This window comes from Coloeus monedula (genome assembly GCF_965178545.1).
Source record: "Coloeus monedula genome assembly, chromosome: 10".
Lineage (NCBI taxonomy): Eukaryota > Metazoa > Chordata > Aves > Passeriformes > Corvidae > Coloeus > Coloeus monedula.
The window spans coordinates 3,458,586-3,486,504 of NC_138790.1; the positions used below are offsets into that span (position 1 = coordinate 3,458,586).

Sequence of the window (27,919 nt, forward strand, 5' to 3'; positions counted from 1 at the left end):
TTGTTTTCAGTTCTTAGTGTTGGGAATCAGCCTCTCCTCTGGTACAAAACCCCCTTGTCCCCAAATGCCAAGCTGAGAAAACCTTAATTCATGCAAATCTCTGCAGTTTACATTCCCGGTTTGCTGACAACAGCTTTTGCTCAGTAACTTCAACAGTCACACACGTCTGCCTCTCTGATCAGAGCTTTGGAGTGAGAATTCCTCCCTGAACAACTCCTGCTCCTTTGCATGGACCTTATTAACAATTCCCTGTCTAACAGGGGTGTTTTATGGACAAATGAATTGAAATGTGTGAATCGTGTAGGAGTTGTGGAAATGGAAGGCCCATAAACCAACTAAAATGAAAGACTGAAAGCAAAGATTTTTGAGAAACTCAACTCATTTAAAATCAAGAGTGAATGTCTGAGCATAAACCTATATACTAACACTTGTTGGTTTTACTTATTATAACTTTTCTCAACCATTTAAAAAATTTGCAGAAAAACAAAGGCAGGAATATCTAGCACCTTTATAAAGCTCAGATACAAAAGTAGTTCCCTACTATTACCTTTCACATGCATAATCAATGTTTTGAGTGCCCTTAGTTACAATCCTCTTAATTAAAATACTGATTGTTAGTACAGCTAGCCAATTTCTTTGAAGGGTTGTTCTTTAAAAGACACTAAACAGAAATTCTGGCTAGTGAAAGGCATAACAAGCTATAATAGGATTATGTGTAATGCTATTTGATCAAATAAAGTATGTCAGAAGTCTGAAAAAGTACACATAAATTAAGGATGTGATTTTTTTTTTCCCCTCCTCACACTCATTTCTGCATTTATGACTTTCTGAATATAGCTTACAGTGTAAAAAAGTTGGTTTGAATCACTGTCTCTATATTACAGTTTTAAGATATCCAATATTTTATAATGCAACTGTGTATAGCAATTACAGATATATCAGGTTTATTGCTGTAGCTTAACTTTTCTGTTTTACATTCTTTCCCCATGGGATGTGCCCCATTCTGAATGCACATAAATTCAAAGAGAATTTGATAGATGCTACTGGAAAATTTCTAGATCCTTCTCAGCAATTATGTGAATGTATACACACAAAGACACCAGCCTTAAGGCATCTTAACATTTTAACACCCATGTTCCAAAGAAAATGGATATTTATAACTGCTTACATTTTAGAGAATTAACATAATCATTTAACTGCAATGATACTGTTTCTCATTTCGAATTCTATTTACTCGGATTTATTTTTTTAAAGACACCTGGTTCCCTTACACTGTTCTAAATGGGGAGTAAATAGAGTTGTGTATCCCCCACCTGGCCTGGTCAGATTGAAGCCTTTTTGTCACCACATGCTGACATTCACCTTCCTGTACTCTGTATCCCCAAAACAACAGCACACCTCTCTAACAGCAAGGCCTTTGCAGAGGATTATTTCCAAGGGATCTGCAAAGAAGCAGTAGGTCTAACTACCAATGGAACTAAGGTTCTCCACCCCCAAAAAAGAGAGGACAAGGGAGACAGAAAAGAGACCTGCAAGTCAAAGATAATGGAAACAAGCATGTTAGCAGAAAGGAATTCTAAGTTTTCTACATAATTCCCTTAAAATTTACTGTTTGCTTCTAGCCTATTAGGCCAATTGGATTATTCTGCCTGTTCCATTTTTATGAAAGGCTTTTAAAATGTTACCTGACAGTTACCCACTCCCCAGCACTTCCCTGCTTCCATGTACAGCTCACTTAGGAACTGAATACCTCACACCTAAAACAGCCTGGGTACTGTCTTGATCCCACTGATCAGGTCAGCAGAAGGGTAGGTTTATATTTAACTCTGTAATTTAGTCTTCTTTGCCCTATCAAGTTATGTGAACTGTCCTAGGAGCTCTTGCACTTCCTCTTCTCCACTCCAAGAATGAATACCATAGAAACCCTCCCCCTACAGATACACAGCCAGCTTGTGCTTTTTAGCATAATGTGGGAGGTTGGTGCATAATAAATTAAGGGAAAAGCTCCTTTCAGTCTTCACTGGATTAAGAATAATGCCTCCCACCATACTTTCAGACTTCTGTACTACAAGCACAAGTTTTACTGTCCTTTGTTGCTCAGTCTAGCTCTCTCCTAGTTTATTGAACTTGTTATCCAGAGACACAGCAGAGAGACTGCTGGTTTTCATCTACCTACAGGGGATGTTTTCTAGATCCTTAGTATTCCACTAATCCAGCAACAGAATGGGACATAATTCATCTTTGTTTAAAAATTTACAAGTAATTTTCTTTTCTTTACACTTCCATAATTTCTTCACAGACAAAAGCTCTTGTAACAGGTGTATGATCTGTGAAATCAGGAGTTTAAGAAACAGTAATAATCACTAAACACTAATGAAACAGGTGTGGGTAAACAAATTACTTTTCCATAAATGAGTTTAAAATTTGTATATGCTAGTCCCAAACTTATACCACTCAGTGAACAGTTTGAATTCTACAAAACCCTAATGAACTGGCAAAACAAGTTTAAATTTAATGCTAACTGTGTGTTTGCACAGCTTGTAATGGTAAATGCACTGTACAGAATAATGAATAAAAGTTGTTATATTACATGTAATTACCAGTAAAGGCAAGTAGCGATCTGAATTCTTTACATCTGTGGAAATTCAATGACAGTATCTTCTGTAAGTGCTTGCTTACAGCAAGGAGAAGAAAAGCAGCTGAGTTCCAGTGTACCTGGGACCTGACCTGATCATGAAGGGTTACGTTTTTCGCTACACACACGTTAAACTGAGAGGGATTGTTTAAATTCTTCAATTCACTGAGCAACTTCCAAAGCTGAAATGAATTGTTTTGAACAGAAACAAAATTCACATAGCTGAAGATGCTTGCTAGTTTAGATCTGTGGTGTCAGGTCCATGTTTTTTAATCATTGAGTAGTATGTTCATGCTAGAGTCTACAAACACTCTAAAGGTACCTTTCCTTTTAGACATATATTCTTTTTTCTAACTCCTGAATTTATTTTTCAGTGTTATCACTACCTACACCTGATCAGGTTATTTATGCTGTAAAACATATCAGGACAAAACAAGTCTGACTGGGACCAGAACCTGTAAAATGTCAAGAGGTGTTTAACATCGTCTTAGTGAGAACCAAAAAAATCAATTAAATATGCATGTTTCAGAATTTCTTATCATTAAGACACAGTTAAGTCATCTCTAGATTGACCACATAATTATCAACAGTAAGTTATTTTAGTATGTAAAAATATTACTAAAATGTCACTAATTTTGCTTAATCAGCATCCAGATATTTTAACTTACCACAATTTTATGCACTTAATCACCTATTTATATCATTAAGAGCAGCTCCGTTACAGAGAGATCACTTATGTGATGATGCTTTAGATGCAGCACAATGCAGTCAGTATTTCTAATTAAAAAGTCTGTATTAATCTTAAACAAAAAAGCCATTAGAAAGCTCAGAGCTAGCTCAAGAGAAATGACAGGGAAAAAAGGGCAGAAAGTGTTCAAAGAGAAGATACACCACATTAAAACTTCCAACACCTTCTTATTCCAAATAGAAATGTGAGTGCTTAGCAGTAATGCAGCGGAGTTCAAGGACAAAGACGGGTTTTCCTCACAGTTAAATTATTTATGAAACACAGACTGGATTCTACTTTGCACACAGGCATAGTTATTGACTAAAATTCTCACTGCGTATTATTTATGATTTCTTTGCATGTATTTAGCAGAGAATTAAAAGGGAGGTTTTTTAATTGCAAAAGGTGGCATAATTTTTTTTTTTTTTTTTGCTGTTTACATTACCTGTAAAGTAGCTGGGACTAGAGGTTCTTTTCTGTTAAAAAATTAGCCAGCCTACTTTGAAAGCAGCAACACACTTGCTTTTCATTGACAGAAAAATATTTATTTACAAGGGCATTTACATTTAATGATAAGAAAAATATCATACAAGAAACATTAAAAATAAACAGCAATTATAAGAAAAACTCTCATGCTTCATAACATTAACAGCTGACAGGAGCCAAACCCCCACTCCCTCAGTAAGAGCGTCCCACAGTTTTCTACTGCTTGTTTTCTGGCACCTTCCTTTCAAGTATCTGGCACTAGTCACTGGATCTGACAAAGCCTGCACTGCCTCTAAGGAGTGTTGACTGTCTGGAGCCACCAGACAGGACTGATCTCATCTAAACACAGCATGGCACAGAACAGGGGAACATAGAACAGGGACAAGTACAGCTGTGTCCAAGAGTGGAACAACGTGTGGCCCTTCGAAGCAAGAAAAAGCATGAACTTAACAGATGAGAAATTCAATTATTTTTCAATCATGACTCCACAGTTTCCATAGCTTTGTGGCTTTATATCTAGGTACAGAATCAAACTGCTGGGCAGTATATTATTTTGTAAACACAGACCAAAAAATTTTTCACATTAAAATGTTCCCAGTCAAGTCCTCCAAATATGAACCAAACAAGTGTTTGAGAATCTGCCTACAGCCTGTACCATCAACTTAAAAAAAAGCCAAACCAGAATAAATGAATTTGATTAGAGTATCAAATAATACAAAGTCTCACAGTGATAGTTTATGTCAAAGTAACTACTGAATAGTCAGAACATACACTTGTATTTTATGAATCAAAACCAAAGTGGGGCACGAGTTAAAAACCGGTGCCTGAAGCCAAGCTCCCAGAAACTGATGTTACTTTGAGATGAACTGAACCTAGAGCAGCTTCAGTGGGCTTTTCTAAACACACACTAAGAAACTAGTTCTGGTCACTAATTACTGAAAATGGTGACTTGGTGTGGTTACTGGCTGCCAACAGGGAGTCAAGATCCCCAGCCTTTCCACCAGCACACTTTCATCAAGCCTTTGCCTGTTACACCTGTGTGACACTATTAAGCAAAGCCAAAGTTTGATAGTTTTTCTGAAACTCACAAAACCACAGTATCAATTTACATGTATTTTTACATTAACTTGAAGTTAATAAAGAAACTTTGGTGCATCCTAAAATTCAGCCTGGCAATTTAGTTAACAGAGGGGAAAGGAAGGAAATCAGGGCAGACACTGTAGAGTTTAGTACCTCCTTGCCTCTAGATCTCTGCTTTGACCAAAATTTCAGTCAAGGTTCTAAGTGGTAAAGTCAGATTACTTAGCTCCCAGCTCTGGGAAGGGAACAAAGACTTCCAGAAAAGCTAAGGAGTAACCTTTAGTAGTAATTTCCAGTAGTAATTTCCTTTAACATCCTGCTGAATGCTCATTTGAGTTCTGCTGGTGATTATGGCTGTTGCAATAGAAAAGAACAGCCCAAATACCTAGTTTAGAGGTTAATCCAAGTTTCAAACCCCTGTGTGGCCACATGACCAGAGAATTCTCTCAGAAAGCTGCTAAAAACTATGAAAAGTATTTGTGGATCTCAGTAAAAGAAGGTACAAGAAGTCTTATATATAACTTGGTATACCCTTACTGCCAAGTGAACCCAGAATCTTTTAATAAAAACACCCAACACAGAAGGACTACCAAGATCTTTCAGTCAACTTCATATTCTTTAACTGGGAGAATAGCTTTCAATGTGTCTTCATGGTTAAGATGACAGGGAAGGTTCCTACCATTTTAACATCCCATTGAGAGAAGTACTAACAACTGTCAGTCAAGTAAATTACATTTAAGGACAGCCACGAATGATCATCTGGCCAGAACCAGATGAGCACGTGTCCAGCCAGGTCCTCACTTTAAGGGACAGCACTCTTGCAGGAAAGCTATTTTTCTTCTTGCCAACCAAAAAATACATGTAAGCTATTTCTGACAGTTTACCATTACAAAACATCTCATAATCATGAGTCCATTATAATTTCAAGCGAAGAAATACTGAATTTAGGTACACAGAAACTGGGAAAACCATTTTCTTTGGTTCTAGGGCAAAAACTGCATGACTGACAATACTCTCAGTAGTATGTGAACAGCAGCAGGGCCGGGGTGAGGTGAGGGGGCTGACAGAAAGATTATCAAATTTTGTATAGACTGTAGGAAAAGATTTGTGTCAGTCAATAATCCAATTAGCAACTGTAAAAGATCCAAGAAGGGATATGAACATAGAGGCCATTCAAGTCGCTCTTTGCATTTTGCAATGCCACCAAGGCTGAACAAACTAGGAAGCAGCAGGTCTACTGAAATGAAGTGCTGGCAGAAAGCAGAGCACTGAGTTACAAAGCACTGCTCTTTCTGAGCAGACAGAGCTCTCATCTCAAGCAGAAAGGGCCAATTTTCAAGCAACTGAAATACAAAAGGGCTGAAAAATTATGGGGACAGAAACCCACCCAATGAACAGAATACCATGAACTGAAACAGAAAAAAATCTGGCATGTAATTATCACATGAAATATTGCACTATCATACAGTCGTGTCTAATTCACTTGTCATCTTGAGGCTAATGAGGAAAAACACAACAAAGTTTAAAAAATAACAATCTCAGTGAAAAAGTGTAATTGAAATGCGGGAGACAAACAATGATTTGAAGAGTGATACAGAAACCTAAGAGAGAAACCTTTCATTTGAAATTTTAAGCAGCAGACATGAGCTCAGGCGAGAGAGAGAAACAAGGAATGCTTTCACAGTCTTACTTTAAATTTCTGCACCATCCGTGCTCTTATTTTCCTGACTTTCCTATATCACCACCACACTCCCAGTCCTCTCTTTCTTGCCACCTAATTATTCTGAAATTTAAAAAAATCTTTTCCCCTTTCAGATTTAAAAGTAACACTGCAGTTTCTAATTAAGTAGAGAAATGCAAATATTTTTTATTTCTGCTTCAATTCTAAAAATAGGTCCCTTATTAAATAATTGTTTCACAGTGTGGTTGTACAAATATCTATGAAGCTCTCTAAAATTCTGTGTGTCCCCACGTATAATTTTAAATTTTACAAGCACATGAATGATCCAAAATAAAGCTATTCACATGTGATTGAACAGAGAGACAGGGAAAAATATGGTGTTCAAAACTTACCAGGGATTTTGTGCAATAAAACCTAACAAAGAAAGGGAGAGATGTCAACAGGAAGAAATGGGATAAAACAATCCAAATAATACTTCAGTAACTCAGATATATCAAAACCAGGGGGAAAAAATATGGAGAACATGTAAAGGTAACATATATGGTTATGAGAAGAAAGGCAAAGGGGACCATCACCAGTCTAAGTGGGTTTCCTAACAAAAGTGCTGGCAACAATTTGTGGAAAATCCTGTCCTCAGATTCATTTACTAATGTCACAGCTGTGAACAAAACAAGAGAGAGGTGATTTTTAAAGTACAGGGGAAAAAATGCTGCCACTATTTCTCAATGTGTAAAAAAAAAAAAAAAAAAAAAAAAAAAAAAGAGTGTGACACAGGTTTCCTATGACAACATGTTGAGACTGTTCTTTCAAGACCAGACCAGAGGATACAGGAATCAAACACACCCCACCACATCAGGTTATGGATAGACTAAATACTTCTTCAAACCCTGTGCTTCTGGAAATCACTACCAGTTAGATTTTTTTCACTGCTGACCTCAGAGGAGTAAAAACATCAGACAAGAATATTGTTTCCCTCTGTGATGGAGATTACAACTGATTTGTATTTGAATCTACAGGGACATGTACTCAGCAGCATGTTACAAATTCCCAAAATAAGATAAAGGAATGATACAGAATTTGGCAGGAAAGAACCTAAAAGCCTACTGCAGCTCTAACTGCAGTGTTATGTTCTCATGAAGTATTCAGAGCTTCCACAGGAAAACATGTTGGTTAGAACAGGAAAATTACTCCTCAGAAGCAGAAAAATATTCAATTCCAATGCTACACCAACAGCTCCTGGCTGTTATTGCATACCCCTCCATGTTAGCACCAGACACATTGTCTAACATTTCAAAATGAAACTTTTCCAACTAGATAAACAGAAACGTTGTTAGTCAAAAACTTAGAGGAAAAGTTAGTCAGTCTGAAGTATTTTTTGAATGAAATCTATTATAGAGCTTTAAAGAAACCTTCAAAAATTTTATAAAAAATACTAGGGAATACATAGAGCCAAAATTCTAGAGAATATATGAAAAGTCAAATGACATGGACAAAAGAATCCAGGACAGAGAATGTCCATCTATTTGTAAGTGCACACAGAATAAAAAAAGAAGTCTGACCATCTCTTCAGCAATACTGAAAAAAAAAAAAAGCTTTTCAGTTTTTCTGAAACAATGATCTTGCCTGCAGAATTTTAACCCAGTCTTCTTTGGTACAGGATGAGCATAACAGCAGGAATAGTAATACCAGAGATTTTAATTATCACCATTCTGGAAATACAAGTTGAAAATACTAACAAGTTATCTGTGGGGCTTTTTTTCCCTGGATCTTGGAGCATTTGCTATACAAAAACAGCACCAGGAAAGATACCTGCTAAACTTCAACTCATCTGCAACTGTGTAAAAAATGTGGCTTAAACCACCAACAGAAAACCCCAACTATATTATCAATTTAAAATTAAAGGCTAAAGAGAACAAGTGTTTACTGAGACAATGTGATTCAGAAAGCAACTTTTTCCTAGGAATCTTTCAATTTCTCTCACTGCTTTCTGTAACAGCTTTTCGAATTTTTAATCTTACACACACCAAAAGAAAGAAAATACAAAATATCTTTCCAGTCTCAGAAATGTACAAACCAGTTCCCATAACCACGATGAACTGGGTCCATATATGAAGCTCCAGAGACAGGTGACAGCTAAAAAGCAAGTGCTCTTGGGAAAATGGCATAGGTTTGGAAAGTAACAGAATGAAGTAAGGAGGTCAAGCATAAAAATAATGAGGTGGAGGTCATCGCCAGTATAAGGCTGCTCTCCTGGCCTGGAGAGGAACTGATCTGTGCTCTTCAAATAAAACACCTTTTACAGTGCTCTATGTGATGTGTGTAGCTAAGCTAAGGAATGTGAAAATGCAGGAGTTATCTTCTAGGAAGTTGGACTTTAGAAATCTTCTGTAAAATAAAATTACTGATTAAGTGAATCAGTGCTGTGGAGGAGGCAGTAAAGTCACCTCTTCACTTGCACAGATAAATTTCCATACATAGTCTCATAAGTGTAGACCAAAGAAAGATGACTCTCATGAGAGAAGATGGTATAATTTCTGTTTAAGAAAGACTAGGTAAGAGCAGGTCATTGCTACTGAAGCAATCCACTGAGGAAACTGAAAAAAACCCAAATACACTTGTGGGCAAAACGATGCAAGGGAACAGTACTGCCAAACTTACATTTTGATTTTTAATATTTCTGTTAACACAGCAACCCTGTATTGGGGAGTAAAGTGCATTTTTAACCTTAAAAAGTTAACCCAAAAAAAAGAAGCTTTAACAGGTATAATCCCATGACAACAGTTTATTTTCAGTGCAAATAAAATACAGTTATTGTTTTAGTACACAGAATACACCTTCATTAGGCTGGTCTCTGGTTTTGGAATACACACTCCCATGTAAATTATCTGCTGCTAGCAGGATGCAGTTTTACAAGAGTCAATGTGCCATGAACATGACCAGCTGCGACAAGCACTACACTGGGGAGAAGGTACAGCAGGCTGGGAAACACCTGGCTCTAGAAACAGATCTTCATCTGCTGGAGACTGGGCTTGGATCACTCCAGCAGCAGCAGTTCCCTGATCTCCTTGAGACAGCACAAGAGGCTGTGCCCTTGGGTCAATGCACCTCTCCCAAAAACCACTGGGGATTTAGTTCTGCAGCGAGATGCAGTCTGCATGACACACATTCAGTGGCAAAGCAGCAGAAAATATTCCTGCTGCTTTGTACATCTATATCATGTACAAATGAGTAAACCTTTACAAAAGTTATTGTTATATAAAAGTTATACAGCCTCATTATCTATCAAGCAGTTTTAGGAAGACTTTTCTGCTACTGTGTGAATGAACTTTTTTTTTTGGAGGGGGACAGATTTTCAAGATAATTAGTGCAATGTAGTATTTTTCACTACCAGGTAATTTGTTCAGGCTGATTGGAACTAGAGTTATCACAAAACAGCTGGTGAGCAGAACACGTCACCTGAACCAGCCAGGTTACCATTCCCAGCCCTGCAGATGTCCAGTGCACAGGAACTGGCATCCAAGAGTCACGGACTGCAACAAACTGAAAAATTAATTACCTCTTCACTCCTAAGCTCGAGTCCTTTCTGTGCAAGGACTGCAAAGAGTAGATACATCAGGAAAAACATTCTGACACTCTTCATGCCTAATAAATGCAACATTAATTTCTAAGATTTTTAACATGGCACTTTAAGTCACATTCAATCCTAACTGAAATTCCCCACGTTGTTCCCTTTCATACACCAATAATGAACTATGCTTGTTAGATATTTGTGATAATTGCTGCTGTTAAGTATTTCTCAAGAAAATTTTATCATACCTATTCCTTACTTGAAAATAAGTTGAAGTAAGTAAACTTACTTGCAAAGTAAATTATTCCATCTTACAAAAAAGTTTAAAAAAACTTATTCAAATACCAACATTCTGTTGGAACAAAAGTCATTAATTTAGTAAATAAATGATGTGCAAAGGATTAAAAACAACTCCTGCATTACCTAATAAGTCACCTTTATGGAATAAACTCCCATTATTTAGAACCTTCTTTGAATTTCAGTGAATTACTGTGGTTTGCTACACCTGTGGAAGTGATGATACCTGAGATGACAGAGGTCTGCAGGAAATAATGCAGCTTCAACCATTGCACAAAACACAGATTAATCGCCAGTATTTCTAGCCAAGCTTACTAGGAACAGACATCCTCATGGTGAAATTGCAGACTGAAAACACCCACAGTAAGTGCTCTTAGGGAGAAAGACTGGATAATCCTTAAAGAATTCCATGATGCAGGGAAAAGAAAATGGCAGTAGGAGAGCACCAGGCAGCGTGTGCAAAAGCAGGACGCGTTTTCCAGCCAGGAAGGGGTGGCTGCATCCCTACAAGCACAGCTAGCAGGAGTGCACCTGCTATTTAAAGCCTCCACTGCTCTGGTTTTATGATGTCACCACAGGAATTCTAAAGTCTAATGCAAGCACTAAAATTCCTGATTGCATTTTTAGAAAAGCCCTGTTCAAAACTGACAGCAAATGCAATACGTACTACAGAAATGACACCTCTAACATGCTTGTGTAGGTGACTGGAATGATCTTTTTTTTTCTCCATTCCTTTAGAAGCAAGGGATATTCCGGACAAACGAGGAGTAGTGTGAAACAAAGAACCTACCTTTGCCCAAAGAACTCAAAAAAATAACTGCAGAGCAATTAAATGTAATAGAAGAACTGTCTCATTGAATTTAGCTTTTTCCATTTGTAATCATAACATCATGTGCTCACTTGTAAGTCTCTGGAGAACAGGGACTTCAAAAAGGAGAACAGCAATCAAGAGTAATCTATATTCATCAATATTATCAATAATCCTAAGGGCTAAATTTAGCAAAGCAGCCAAGAGAATAATGCTTTTGAGAATGTATGTATTGCTAAAGAGAAAAAACCTTTTACAGTCATTTTAAGTAGGCAAGTTCCTGCTAGGGAAGCAACAAAGAGTCATTGTTGCTTGAAGATTTAAGGGCATAAAGCAAGATCTGCAGGGAGAAGGCATCTTAATATTCAACTACATCAGCTGACCTAAAATAAGCAATTTTCTGCATCCTTAAGAAGGGTTGGTGTAAGCTTTAAAAAAAACCAAAAAAACCCAACAAAACCCTACTCTTTTCTCTCACTGGATCAGCTGGTCTAATTAAAAACACTATTTTTGCCTACAAATTATGCATGGATAAGAAAGAAGGCAGACAAAGAAAAGGCAGGATTCTTCTTGACCAGGCACAATAGCAAGCAGTAACACCAAGCACTCTATCAAGATGCAGACTTACTTAATCCTTAGAAAACAGAGACATCTTGCTAACAATTGGAAGTACCTATGCTACACAGAAGTATGCTTTACAGCAGTCCAGATTGTATTTTCCATGTGCAATGGTACCTTGTTCTTAATTAATTACAATTCAAATGGGGAAATTTTGTCTACAAGTTTTGAAATGTGTTTTTTTTTCTTTTTTGAAATGTCTTTTCTAAACTCAGTCATAGTAAAAACACCAAAACAAATCTGGCCTGCACTTTTCATGTTTTAAGGCAAAACAACTTCCAAAATTTATTTTTTTAACTTTAAGATAACTGCAAAATAATATTTAGTAATGTGCAGTCTTCTGTTAATATGCTTGAACTCAGAAATGGAATAATTTTGGTTTAGACATTAAAGTCAATCGAGACCTGGAAGAGGTGTAGGAATGAACAGTGAAATATACTCTGTAGACCAGCTCTTACTTGAAAGAAAAAGAAGAAAAAAGATTGTCTGAGACCCATTTCACCTGGATGTAAAGGCTTCTTTTTGTAAATGCAGCAGGCCTACTTACAGTCTTTGGAGAATCTGGAAATGTGATGTAGAGAAATGTACCTTCAAGAACACTGATGCACAAAGACAAACCTAGGCTGCCCTAGTTCAATGAGTAAGGCATCTGCCTAAATCACTTTTTTCTTCTTATTTTTTCTCTTAAAGCAAACACTTTCAATTTAATTGTGCATGGGCTTTAGAGCTTTACAATACAACCTGCACACTCTTTTTCAAGACTGCATCATTTTGAAACATAAAAGAAAGCAGCAAACGAGTCTTAAGGCAGTAAAATGTGCCCCTGGGACTATTACAGATTTTTAAATAAAAATAATATATGCAAATATAACAATTACGTATATATAGTGTATATATATCTATAGGTATTGGTTTACCTCACTACATAATCAGAAGGAGCTTCAAAGATGCTGACAGCATCTTTCACACCTTCCTTCTTATTTACAACAAAGTTTTAATGCTTGTAGGACACAGGAAGTTCTGAAACTTCAGTAATGATTACATCTAACATACTATTAGTTACTAGGGAATGATCAAACATTTATCATCTCTAAAAAAAAGATCCACTAAACATGAAATCTTTCCAATCCAAACAGTGTGCATTTCCTCAAGCATGTTAAAAGCTGCCAAAAAAACGAACTAAAAAAAATTTTAAAAGGAATTTTTGATCATCTTTTCAAGATCAGTTCCTTATGTCATATATGCTGGTGGACAGCTGAATCCTACATCAGTAGGATTTTTACTGGCTTTGGCAAAACAGGGGAATTCAGTATAATTCAGTAGCCCAAGACCACAGGGTAAGTGAGGCTGGAAGAAATCTCCAAAGTCTCTTTTCAATCTGCTGCTCAAAGCTATGAAGTTAGACCAGGTCACAGAGGGATTTATCCACATTTAGTCTGAAAACCTCCAAGGACAGAGACTGCACAATCCCTAGAATTAAGCAAAGCTCTCACACTCTTCTACTGCCCTAGTAAGAGAACAAGTGAAAAAAAAAAAATCCTGAACATGAGATCATCTCTGCAGTGAAAACGGCCTTTTAAATGTGTTTTCCACTGGATTAGAAAATAAACTATTTTCTTTTTTTAGAACTTATAACTTTATTATAATATTTATTTTTATAATGGCAACATATCTGGAACATCAAATGAGTTTGAACTCATTTGAACTTCTGGGGATTGCCATTAAACTTGTACTTAAGTGGGAAATTACATACGAATACCATCTCTACACCAATTTGTGCTACATCTCTCCAAATACTAAAAAATGGTGGAAGTTTCCTTTTCAAAGGAAGATGTTTTACTCTGTCAACCATCTCGGGACAAGTGCCTCCCACAGAAAGCTGAAGGGTGGGGTGGAATATCAGCTCTTCACTGAATCCAAAGATGACACTCACATTTTTTTTAATCCTTAAGTGTAGTGGTTATTTACAGCCAGAAAGAAACTTAACCTTTGATGAAAAATGGATCTCAAGGAGCACTAGGCTTTTTGTTAAGCAAGAAAGAATGTTAAGGTCTTGCTATCGAAATTCTGAGGAGAGTAAACATGTATCAGAGATATCCTTCCTTAAATCTTAACACAGAGAAAAAAATAAAGCCAAACAGGGCTACCCTGGGGAGGAGAGAAGGAAGTCAGCTATAAAGAGAAGTTCAAATGTAATAGTACTGTATAATTATTCAGACTTGATTTCCCCAGCATATAACAGTATGCTGCTAATAATAGACAGGATCCTGAGCTACATTTTTTCGGCAATTCATTTTACTCTTTAAGAACTAGAACAATTACAGTTATTACAGTAGTATTACAGCTACTAATTTATAAGGTTATTATGACTCTCTTCAGAGGATTTTTTTTTTAAAGTGATGGAATTTAAAATACAAGATTTTAATACAATATCTTCAATATTTTTATGCTCCATCATTCTAAATAAACAGGCAGAGGAAAAGACCTCTTGTACATATAGTAGAAAATATGCATCTGCCAGCACACACAGAAAGCTGAGTTTGTTTTTTACTAAAAGGTATTTTTCTTCCCAATATTAAGCAGCTAAGGTAACACATTCCTCAGCTTTTTTGAGTGAAAATTTGAAGTTTACTTTCCAAGATCTTGGTGACTTGGTAGAAGCACCTGTTCCAGTCCTGCTATAGTTAACCTTTCAATTTTTCATATTTATATATGGTGAGTTCCCTTCAAAAACTAATTTTGGTGAGCAAAAAATTTCACACAAAATTTCTCTAAATGGTCAAAACCAGATAAAGATCACCTTTTGTCCTCAATGACAATATATGTAAAACACCTGCAGTTCTTGTCTACACCAGCAAATTAAACTGCACTGATTACAACTACTTCTGTATGTGGCTGTAGTTACATCTGGAATAGCTCTCTCTACATATCTGCAGTTGGGCAAAATCAATGCATACACAATATCACAAATATTAAGAAAATATTGTGTATAAAAAATAAATAACTAGCTGATGCATTGAACTGGACAGCGTGTGTAATGTATCAAAATAACACCTTGCAGAACTAGAAATATCAGATGCTTCCACTGAGTTAATAATTACAAATAGTAATCTAAACTGTCTGGGATAGAAGAACTGTTACAAAAAGTTTCACGGACAAAGTTTAAGATAAATATATTTTGAGAAGTTTTAGATTTCTCCTGTTTAGTTGTCATGGTTACAGGTGTGCTTCTTTGAAGCTAAGACACTTAACAGCCCTAACACTTTCAAATAAAAAAATAAATACCCCCCATTAAAATCCTTCCCTTTATAAATAAAAATAAATATATAAAAATTTCACGACAGTTACTTTACCTGCAAGACACATTTACACTTTCAGCAGCAAAAATCAAAATGTCTTCCCTGAAGACATGTTTTGTTTTCAACAAAAAGCTTGATCTGTGAGCAGCAAAACTAAGTGACAATTCGTATTTTCACTGCGAGTAAGGATCAGTCCCTTGGAAAGTTCTGGCACTGAACTTTGAAAAGAAGTCTTGAGTACATGCTTGCATGCTTAATGTACTCAACTGCTTTCTGCAGAAACGTACACAGGTACCTTGATTGCACTCCCAAATGAAGTGAACCAGAGCTAACCTTAGATTTGTGGAGCAACTTTAGATCAGTTTTAGAGCTGTAAACTGACAAAACTTAAAAGAAGAAAAAAAAAAGCCCACATTGCTTCACAAGGACTACTACTAAGCAACACAAAGAAGTTTGATCAGGTGGCAGAGATAGCTTTTCCTAGGTACAGCCAGAATGATGGCATCCCTCCCTCATTAAAATAGCACTAAGCTGGCCAACCACCAGCCATACGAGCTTTAACAAGGGCAAGTGCTGCATTCTGCACCTGGGACAGGGCTACCCTGGCCGTGTGCATGGACTGGGGAATGAGAGGCTGGAGAGCAGCAGTGGGGAAGGACCTGAGGGTCCTGATGGATGGCAAGCTGAATACGAGTCAGTAGTGTCCTGGCAGCCAGGAGGGCCAGCCATGTCCTACAGGAGCATGAGGCACAGCACTGCCAGCTGGGCAAGGCAGGGGATTGTCCTGCTCTGCTCTGCCCTGGGGCAGCCTCACTGCAAGTCCTGGGGGCAGGTTTGGGCACCACAAGGTAAGAAAGACATTAAGTTTTAGACACAGTTCAAAGGAGGCCATAAGGACTGTGAAAGGTCTGGAGGGGAAACCATATGGAGAGCAGCTGAGAGGTCATTTGATCTGTTCAGCCTGCAGTCTACAACTTCCTTGTGAGGGAGCAGAGGAGCAGGCACTGATCTCTCCACTCTTGTGACCAGCAACAGGACCCAAGGGAAAAGCTAGAGCTGAGTCAGGAGACATTTATGTTGGACACCAGAAGAAGTTTTTCACCCAGAGGATGGCTGAGCACTGGAACAGATGCCACAGGAAAGTGGTCACAGCACCAAGCCTGACAGAGTTCAAGAAGGCTTTGAACGATACTCCTGGGGACATGGTGTGACTCTTGGGGATGACAAGGACTAAGGAGTTGGACTGCATGATCCTCGTGGGTCTCTTCCAACTGAGCATACTCTACGATTCACTCTATGTTCATCTTCAGAACAAATATAGAGCATGTTCCTAACTCTACTCCAGCTCATCAACTTGAGTTTCTACAAGTCATGAGACAGAACACAAAATGTGTAAGATATTAGGAGTACTATTACTACACAGATTAGTACATGTACACTCTTGGCACATTCTACACTGTCCATGTGTGTCACTCAGCCATAAAACCCCTGCCCTGATCCAGTGACTGAGGTTGCCCCAAACTGTTCACAAAATGCCTGGAGCGTGACTTGCTGAGTTCCACCACACCTCATTCTCATCTCCACGCCCACACTGTCACCAGCTTTTCTCCATCCTTACAAGACCTGTTTGTTTTTTCGTATTGACACAGCCTCCACACTTTCCTCACATTTCCCACGCTTCTTATTTCCAGCCACCTTTCACATAGATTTATTCAGGGCTCTTATTTGTCCTTTTTCTCCTAGTCTGCTATATGATCCCATTTCAGCACATTCCTAGTTTAAATTTTGACTGTCTTCCTAAAAATGCAACATATCATGAGCAGGACCAGCTTTCTCCCGAGAAAGTTAATGCCAGGAAGTTACAGAAGACATGGAAAAAAAAGCCACCATATTTTAGGGAAAACATTTGCAGGCTCTCTCCCCATCTCCCAGGCTCTAGCTGTCCCTAGGAACATGTAATCTCAAGTATAAGAACTGTGATACTATTCATATGATAAAACTTGATGCCAAATGTGTCTCACTACTAAACCTAGAATGGCACTCAGAGCTAAATGTAAAAATAACAGGAAATAATTTAAGTATGTAGATTAGAAATGGTGCAAAGAAAATATCAAATGCTTTGCAAAGTTTATGCTTACCTAGATGCACAAAAGCTTTTAGTACAGTAACTGGAGGATATGAAAAGATAAAAGTTCAATAAATGAAAAAGAGTTTTGTTTAATCCATACAAGTGGCATCAAGAAGCCTGCAAGGAAAGTTTCTGAGGACTGACATGGATTATTTTCAGCAAGGAGCTGTTTTTTTCTATCTTTTGAAGATTTCAACCACTTTTTCCTAGAGCTTTATTTTATCTGAGCTGAGGAAATGGTATGTGAGATAAAAGATTCCATTAAAAATCTAATTAATGAAGTGTCCAATTCTGAGTATTTATCTACATAAGACTTTATCAGGAACAAGTTACTAACATAACTGGCTTAAGGCTAATTCCAGATAATTTTTTTTTTGTTGAGAACTTTTGCTATGACCCGGAGGCCACTATCCTTAACGGCACCCAACCTGCCTCCTTTTCAACAACCACACTTGTGCTGAGAAAGGAAGACTGATAGTACCTTAGCATCAGCAATCAAATTCCTCTGTAATTTAGGATTTTATTATTAGTATCAATGCAATCTGCTTATATAGTGTTTTTCCTCCTTCACATCCATGAGTAGGGCTGAAGGACAAAGCTCACAGCTGCACCAGTGGCTCTCACTGCAGCTGCATCCTGAGGCCTACACAGAGCATCGTGCCCTATTATTTTTAATTCCATACGAAGTCACAACTGATGGAAATAAAGTTCTCATCCCTCAAGTACTTATAACCAACAATCTGTAAAAATGGTTTCACCTAGTTCAGTATTTATCTACCCCTTGCAATCATCAGACACACAAAAGGAAGCAGAGGCAAGAAATCCTAATGATGCAGAGAACCACTTATGGAACCATCCTGTATTTCAGCAGCATTGAGAGCTGGATGTCCTGGGAAACACTAAGGTTTCTCAATAGTCCTCCAAGCTTAACAGAATAGATGGGTTACAAATATTAGTGTGAAATTTGCCCTTGGGCTCAAAGTGAGTGATTATATAACTTTCAGCTTCAGGACAATTTTAAGGGATGAAAATATTTCAAAGTTCCATCTGAAATAATCTCTTTCTTGCACAGTGTCTCTTCATCCTTGTCTCATGAAAATCCTTAAGAACAGTGTGCAGTATAACTTTTTTTATAGCATAGTGCTGTGGTTCATGTCTCATGATCTCTTTTACCCACTCCTTGAGAATTCTATGTATTTCCTATTAATTTTTCAGGATTTTCAAAACACTGGTTCTAGATAAGAATCAGAACTCTAAGACTTAGTACGCTGTACGCTACTCACAATTGGACTAGAATTCTTAGGCGTATCGGGTGCCACCAGCTCCAAGAGCAGTCTTCAGTATCCTCTAATTCCCCTGGAATTGTTTAAGGATGCAGAGCAAAAGCCTGAAGCTATCACCTTATCACCATCTTTTAATCACAGAAACCAAGCACCTCAACTTAGTGGATCAACCCCAAATTTTTGTTCAATCCAAAATACTTCACAAATAGAAAGCTGATATAAGTCAATACAGCAGGTAGTTTCTCAACTCTCAGATGGATTTCTACTTTTAACACATAGAAGTGGATATTTCAATAAAGCCTACCTATAATGAAGTTTCCTATGCAGAGAAAACCAACGCACTTTAGTCTTGAAAGTCATTACAGGGAATAACGCTGAGTTATCCTGAACATTTTTTAGTAGCTTTAAGCAAGAAATGGGACTCTTCCTATCTAACATAGGTTATACCCACCATCCTAACAAGCAGCAATGACTGAGATTATCTACAAGCTCAAGGAAGGGTGTAAGTATTCATACTCCAAGTCCTTGGTGCTACTTAACTTGGAGCAAAGCGTAGAGAAAGATGCTGGGGAAATACATGTTGTGTGATACCTTCTATTTATGAAGCAGGAAATTGTATACAATATTTGTAACTTTTAATCTCACAAAGGCAGAGACGTTCCCTAATGAGAGGAGAAGAGTGGACAACGCTATGAAGAGCCCACCATGCACAAAAAAGCAAAGGAGCAGCAGCAGGATTACTGGCATAACACGAGCAGCAGAACAACAGGGCTCCTGCATCACAGATTGTGCAAGCGATCCCAACTGTCTGTGCAGGAAAAAATCCTCTCACAGATTCACTATTAACATAAATTCCTTAACATTTCCTGTGCCTAATGTACATGAAAAGCACAGCCATTTGCAGCTGCTCCTCAACTGATTCAGCTCCAGCAACTCTTACCCCCAGCCCCAGCTCAGCTTTGGCAACAAAGATTAATGAAGATCAGAGACCTGCAACACAAGCTGGCAAACAAAAATCCACCAACAAAGAGGAGACTGAACTGGTCCAATACCAGCACTCCAAAACAGTTCACCTTTTTAAGTTCAAAAATTCAAGGACTTGCCTTCTCTAGATTGATATGGTTGGTGCCACTATCAGCCAGGTCTCATCTCATCCTGAGCTTCTGTTCTGAGTAAAAAACCCTTCTAATATTCATGTAGGGATGCATCAGTAGACTAGAAGACATTTCATATAGACCTGAAATCCCAATAGTCTAAAGATGCAATCCCCACAAAAAAAACCCCTGAAGGTTTAAACAGTGGGTCCCCTTACAAGAAACATGGTATTGAGAGACACGCATTTCTGGAATTTGCTAAGTTTTCTCTCTTTGCTGAGACAAGGGAAAAAAAAGAAAAACCTCACATAAGGGTAATAAAAGCTGGAAACAGCAATGTTAGGATTTTTTTCTTTTAAATTATTCAATGTAGAGTTCAATTATATTCCAAGAAAAGGAAACAGCTTTAGAAGTTACTTGCTTCATGGCTAAGAGCGAGATAATAATGCATGTTTAAAAGTGAGGGACCAAGCTGAAGGTGTAGTTCTGGTCCCCAGGTTCCTTTTACTGATGGAACTCATGTCTAAATTGAGTACAGGATTTGCTATTTGACTGAGGGAAAAAACTCTGAAGAGATCCTTCCCTTTCAGATGGAAAGTGAAGAAGGAACTTCATGGTACATTATTTGTTAATAAAGATTGAGAAATGGAAGAGAAGGAAGGAATAAAATTCCTCAGTTATTTCAGTAAGGCTAGAGATGGAAACACTTTTTCAGAACCTGTGAGCAGATGAAAAGTCTGTTTACCACGATTGCTGCGACTCCTGCAGGCACAAACACACGTGTTATTTTGTAGGAGATAGTGTTAAAAAAATTACATGTTGTTCCAAACTGCACATTATAAATCCAGGCAGAATGCAATGAAATCTTGATTGCTTTTAATGGTTCAAATTAGGCTAAGACAAATCTTTTGTCAAGTCTACCACACTGGCTGAAAGATCATTTAGTGTATTACCCTATTTTAAAGAAAGAAAATAGAAAAACTTATCTACAAAGTATTTTTAAAAGCATGGGTTATACCATCCTTCAGAAAGCTGGGTGGAGTCATCCTCCCCAAAAGACCTATTTAAGGCAGGCAACCTCTGAAATCCTGGGAACATAGAGCTGATCTACACTTTAGAATGAAACATTACAGTCCTCCCAAGCACTCATTTCTACTGTGAAAGGAAGGAGAAGGAAAGACAAGGGAACTGAGAAATCCAAAATCTATTTGTAGCCTCCTAGCCCACAACGTCATGCTGGGAATAATTAAGGAATCGTGTGTTTATTTATGACCTACCCAAAATATTCTCAGGGATACATCAGCACAAACACCCAGAACATCACTGCCACCAGTAAAAACCACCAATAGTGTTAATTTCTCATATAAATAAAGGGACATGAAGGTTGTACTGCATGCAGTTTTTCACTAGATGTTTTTAGTATTATTAAAAGCCATCCATCCATGTGTATGTTCTCACAGAAATGTTCCCAGCATTAACTTCATTGCAACAGTTTAGACAAAAGACCTGAGAGTATTTTATTGGAAATGGCTTTCAGAGGAACAGATTATTGTCACGAAAATAAAATATTGCTATACTACAGTCTGTTTTCCATGTCTTATTTTAAAAATAACATTTTTTTTAACATCAGTAAAGTTCCCACCTGTGTGTTTTATTAAGTGCACTAAACTGCACTCGTTACCATCATCAAGATAGCACCAGGACAGAAATTCACACTGGCAAAAGCCAACTGGTGCAAAATCAGGCCCACAGCAGCTCTACCTCAAGAGAAAAGACAGGCAGCACCTGGGCTGTGGGGAGGCAATGACACACAGTGCTATTTCTTCCACCTACAAGTTCTTCCAAGAAAATTCACTTGAATTATTTAAAGACGGTTCCCCAAGAAAACAAGATTTTAATCCTATTTATTTCTTTAGGGTATTAAAAAGAAGCCTGATAAATCTGCATGTACTGCTAACAAAATGCCCAAACTCCACCTCCTGTGCTCTGGAAAGCCATGGTGGTAGAAACAACAGCCAAGGCAACATTAAGCAGTGAAAAACTGGCCAGCGAAGGGACTTGGAGATTAAAGAAGAGAGACTCAGAACCTCTGGCACAACATATGAAGAACCCTAGAGGGTATCCTGTTTATCTTCTCTTTCACCAATTAAACGAAAGGGGATCCAGTTAAGAAGGGTATCTCATGCAGGCCACGTATTCATCAGTTAAACTACTGAAAAAATGTGAAGCCTATTACAGATAGCTGAAAACTGCAGGAAAACCTTGAGAATTCATCTTATGTAATTTACCACTTCCACTGTTTTTTCAATACTCTCTACAGAAGGTAAGTCTAGAATTGTTGCTTCAGGCTGCTTTTAAGGGACCCATTGCAATACATAACAGGAATAGATACTAGTTTGCTCCAGTGCAAGCAAAAGCACCTGCAGTAAGTCTATGGAATTCTGTCTTTTTTATATCAGCCAAGCTTATCCAAGTAACTTTAATGCTCTCTACAGAACTGCTTTAAAAGCATTCCTTACCATTAGAATCTTCAAATCTGTTTTCTAAAATATGTTCCTTAATTTGTTGTTGAAAAATCACTAAGAATAACAATACATTGACATATTATCCCCCTGTGAGTGCTAATCTTTTTATTAGTACATCTGACTGAAAATTGATAATTACATTTGATTTTTATAACTCGGTGTGACAACTTGAACACCTTAACATGTGAAGCTCTGGACCTAAAGGACACTGTAGAACTCCTTCAACTTCACCAGTTATTATCCAGAATAGCTGTATGATGTGTCAAAGTAGGAAATAAAAATAATTTCCCAGCATTGCATTTGATCTAAACAATGTACATAAAATCCTTTTGACATCGTGGCACCAAAATTTTAATTTATAGATCACTAACTGGATGGCAATGGCATGAATACACCATTGGAAGGCTGTGCTAAGCAAAGTATTACAGGTCACACTTGTAACTATGTAAAAGCAGAATGCACATGGAGAAGCCAAAAGCTGAAGATCAGTATCCTAAAGCCATAAGCCTTAAGCTCCAAATAACAGAGTGAAAGCCTGTCTTTTCTACCAAGAAAATTACATGTCACCCATCAGCTCTTTCAAGTAACTCTTCTGACCATATTCAAAACCAGTCCTAAAGACCAAAGCCAAATCAAACCTGTATGTTTGCAGAGACATCCTCCCAACAATCAGGGGTTTGAATATTATTTTGTTTTGTTGCGGGGGATTTTTTTGCTGGTGTTCTTTGGGTTTAGGTTGGGGTTTGGTGGTTTTTTGCTTATCTGACAGTAGAAACAAAGAGTAATCTGCCCTGTTCAATTTTATCCAAAGATGTTAAAGTTTTCAAACCTTTCAAACTTCTAACTTATGCAAAAGGTGAAGTGTATTGTGGGCAGATGATATAAGTAAAAGCAAATGTATTATTTCTAGAACTATGTGCAAACTCAAAATGGAATACTGAGATGTGTAAAATGTAAGAAACTATAGGATAATTTTATCTGAGGTCAAGTTACAATCAGATGTTAACATACACAAGGTAACAAGAAAATGTAGTGCAAATTCTGTTCTCTATAGCCTAAATTGAATGTTTTTTTCCTTCTGCTTTACACAGAACACTGAAAGAATGTAGAAGTGGAGGGATTTTTATAACCTTGACAACTCTGCTTGGAGGCAATCCCTATTTCCTCCACACGGTTAGCACACACCTGGAGGAGGGTACAGAATACGTTTAGGGCAGAATGATTTCTTTGTAAAGCATCAAGCAAAACACTCCCAAATCTGAGGCCTTCCAGACTAACAGGTGTAAATTATATAACCTAGAAATTTGTTTGCCAGGTCCTGAAAGAACACACCTACCATAATGTCTAATAATGGACACATGCTGTTAAAATATCATCTCTGCAATAATGCTGAAGTCTTAATGTCTTTGCAAAGTAGTGGTGTTTAAAAGTAACATACTTGTAAAACAAGAAGAGAGCTTAAGAGTCAAAAGAAGCAGGGAGAGCTCTACTTCATAAAATACAGAAAGCAGGTCCAAGTTGGAGGCATGATTAAAAAAAAAAAAAAACAAAACCCTTAATTTAGGAAAGCACTGAACAAGCTCACACACCTGGAACTGAAAGCCCATGTTTTTATTACATACCTTCTTTGCAGATTATCTGCAAATCTACAACCCCCAGTCTCTCATAGCAGCCTTTCAATACATTCTCTTACTAAATTATGTACCTTGGACATCTCTGCAAAAAAGGAATAGCTGTCAGAAGCTACTGTTCTTGCTCATTGGGATTGCAGCAAGAGAAGGAGAAAGGCTCAAGAAGACCAGTGGAAAGGCACCAGAATTTAGTGTACATAGATGCTGGACAGAAAACTTCAAGCAAAGCTAGGATTACTTGCCTGTGCTATAAATGATGTGATCAAAATTTACCTGTTTTCTCTACTTAAATACTCTCTTCCTCTTAAGGAATGAGAAATAACTACCTTGCCTCAGAAGAAATCAGAATGAAAGGTACGCCCGTGAGAAGAGTGGAATCCTCTGCATGAAGATGCATGTTCTGAAATAACAGTGGCCACTGAGATTAAGCCTTGGAGAAAGATAAATGTATTCCTGATACAGAAACAGTTGTTTCTACCAAATTAGGAGCAGTAAAATGTCCTTCTATCCACCTCCATTGTTTAGAGCTTAAGTGGAGAGTAAACAGTGTAATGCCATTGTGAACTGCAGCCTCTCTGAATATAAGGCACCTATAGCAGCAGCCAAACAAAAACTTGTTTGGAGCATTAAGACAAACTGTAGACAAGCTGATACTTCTGTATTGTGAACACCTAGTTAAAAAAAAAGGTTTTCCCCCTCTTGAAATACCCCAATCAGTACTTTTGGTACACATACCTCGAAGAATTCTCTCCTCATGGCAACGTAGAAAGTCCCAGATTCTAACAGTGCCGTCGTCAGAGCATGTAGCAAATTTATTATCCGTGGGTGAGAAACTGTTACATGAAGACACACAGCAGGGGAAAGAAGTCAGCATTTAACAGATTATCTATGCTTCTCAGACAGGGCAAAATTATACTGTAATGTGTTATACACTGAAGGAGGCATTTGAACATAGGCACTTCTAAGTGAATAGAGTGCCTGCCAAACGGCACTTCATCACAAGACATGAATTTAGCATAGGATTACTATTGCACTGCAGTCCCCTGTCAAATGAGGAAAAAATCTGTCATTTATTCTTAGCACCTTCCTATCTGTGACTGCACATAGCAGTGCCTTCTCTGCAGGATGAGAAGCAACATCAATATGATTTGGTAACTGTCACCCTAGATTTTCATGTTTGGTAACACCATAAGAAAGTGACACTGCATAGAAGCACAGGAACAGTTCTTAGGGAAAAAACTCCTCTTCAGCCACAGGTGCTTTGCAGCAGAGAAGCAAAAAATAAGGGAAAGCTGGTTACAGGAAAATGCTACTTGGTTTAACTGTTGGGAAAAAAAAACCTATATAAAACAAACATACCACTTTTAAGAGCAATTTGGAAACACTCCCTCTTATTACACCCCACCAACAACATGAAAAGAACCCTACAGACACATAAGGAGCTCCCAGATTCAGCAGTTAACAATGATTGATGAAAGTCACTGGAAAAGCAAGGAGTTATTTAACCATGTGAATAGGGCCAGAACATCTCCAACAACTGACAGGCACTCAACTTTCTTTCTGGTGCAGTGAAAGGCCACGAGGGAGCCTTTGTGAAATCCTAGATCTTTATGATCAAGAAAGGGCCTAAAGCAGTAGAGAAATTCAGTGCACGGCCATGATAGTCAGACAGTAACTGAATCCAAAGTAAGCACTTCTCATAACCAAACTCTGGCAGAAAATGCTGCACCCTACCAAGAAAAATGGTGACTTTAGTGGAAAGTGAGTTTGTGGCAGTGAACCTTTATCACCAAGGGCCAGCACCTGAACCCAAAGAAACACTGTTTTAGCACCATTTGGGATCTGCAGCTTCTCTTCAGGCTTACTTTAAAAACATTTACTAAAAATTATATGCAGGTTTGCTCTAGAAACACCCTTCATTTACATCTTACTGATAAGTATCACTTTGGATTTGATTTTTATATAGACATTTGCACAACTGAGGCATCAACACTGAACCAAGAGAATATCCTACAATCTTCTTTTCAATGGCTTTCTTACAGTTTCAAGCTTGAAGAACCCATTCAGTATTAACATTAGACTTCTGTATGTGGCAGTCTGCGTGGGTATTTAGTATTACTGGAAGTCTTGGCTTCACCAAGCCAAGCAGTTCTTCACTTTATTTAGTGTTTTATTATTTTGTGAGAACTATGCAGGTGTTTTATTTCTGAAGGCTTTATATTTTATTCAGTTAGATTATTAAAGACTGAATTCTTTATTTGGAATGAAATTGTTGTCTTACACAGTGCGTATAAAAAGGAATAACTGATACACATCGTCACCATATAAAAATGAAAAGAATACCAGTGCAAAATGCGGCAGACAAATACATCTCTAACATATTGCAGAGGCGGATACTGGGACAATACTAATTCAGAAAGGTGCCAGCAAAACGGTGAGAATGTGGAAACAAAAGGAAATATTGTGTTTATGTGGTGCAGGAAGTTTCCCAGAATCTGACAGAACCCATGCATTTCTGCACCCAGAATACACTTAGAGAACAGTCTAATCATGGCAATAGGTACTACAGAAAATGGTATATTGTGTATAAACCTGGCCTCTCTAATCGCCTCCTTATGTGCCTGGAACATCTTGACGTTGTTCATGTTGGACTGCCAGTATTTCACATATCCCCCGTGGTCTGCTGTCAGCATCCACATATCATTGTGTGACCAAGTCATAGCCCTTACAGGGCTGTCGTGAGCCTGCAAATTCAGAAACAGAACTTCTAGCAAACACATTCAAATACTGTCTGATCCACACAAACACTGAAGTTACTAAAGTTCCAACTTAACAGCTGCAATGAGGAAATGAGAACAATGATGATCTAATTACATTCAAGATGTTGGGGGAAAAAAAATCCCTTACTCTGTATACAATGGTCTTCTAAATAATAAGAGTATTTGCACTTTGGAAACAAAGTGTTTCTTTATTATTACAAATACTCATAGTACATTCTTGAGAACAGTTAGTACAGCAGATGGAGGTGGAATGAGAAGCATTAAGTGAATTGCCTGTAGCCATAGCCTGGCATGGAATCAGAGCAGAATAAAAGACTTCTAAGGCTCCCATCACCACTCAGACCACAAACCCATGATGAACAGGGTGAAGATGTGCTCCTAAAACATGCTCCAAGACCTCAAGGAAACAAAGAAATCTTGACAGATTACTTTACCTGCAATATTGTTTCAAAATTGAAAGTCAGTCCATTCCATAAAGTGAACTCCCCACTAGATGCACCAGTGACCAAGCGTCTCCCCTCAGGAGTCCACTGCAAAAGAAACATTTAACTAAACTGTGCAAATATAGCATTCAAATATTTCTTCACAATTCTCCAAATAAATCATGAGGTTTTTCAGGGACTCTTTGGAAATGGAAGCAACTAAATGACTTTCTAGAGGATGCGAGAAGGCAAAAATGCCGAACAGTGCCAGAGGACTTTTGACTTTTGTAACAACAGGACAAAGCCCACTGTAAGAACAATGAAAAACTAGCTGTAAAGAAGAAACAGCTTATTGGCACCATTGCATTTCTAGCACACAATATCCATACTAAACAATACTTCTGACATCATGGAAAAGCTGTTAAAAGCTGCTATGAGACTCAAAGAGCACAGAGACCAAACTTCCTTTCTTTTGAGTCAGATATGTCAGCTCTCTGAAATGTAATAAGGAAGGTAGGAATAGCACATTAAACTCTGAGAGTAAGAACTCTTGTGTACTCAGACCTTACCACTTATTTTCCTAAAATCCTCCACAGAACGACTGGACACAGAAGTAGTCCATACATTCCACATGCTGTTTTTATTTGAAGATGCTTTAACTGCCTTCTCGTTCAGTTAAGACTCAGTCTAATTTAAATTAAGACAACACAACTAAGTAATTCCAACACTGTACTCACCCTGACAACAAACACTGGGCATTTTACTTTATTAGTAGATGTCCGAACAAATTTTGTTGTTACAGCATTCATAGGGTTGTTCAGCATTCCTATAGGAGGGACCAACTGTAAGAGAAGAAA

The 27,919-nt window shown here is 37.7% G+C and overlaps 1 protein-coding gene across 2 annotated transcripts in view; it reads right to left on the reverse strand.

Annotated features, from left to right (window-relative positions):
• Window positions 1-27,919, reverse strand: part of WDR33 (WD repeat domain 33) — a 69,005-nt gene that overhangs the window by 22,252 nt on the left and 18,834 nt on the right. For both annotated transcript variants that reach the window (XM_082288333.1, XM_082288332.1), the window contains exons 4-7: window positions 27,800-27,904; window positions 27,075-27,170; window positions 26,453-26,604; window positions 24,596-24,693 (exon numbers count right to left, since the gene is read on the reverse strand). In XM_082288333.1, the coding sequence (XP_082144459.1) occupies window positions 24,596-24,693; window positions 26,453-26,604; window positions 27,075-27,170; window positions 27,800-27,904 (451 nt within the window). The remainder of the gene's footprint in view (window positions 1-24,595; window positions 24,694-26,452; window positions 26,605-27,074; window positions 27,171-27,799; window positions 27,905-27,919) is intronic.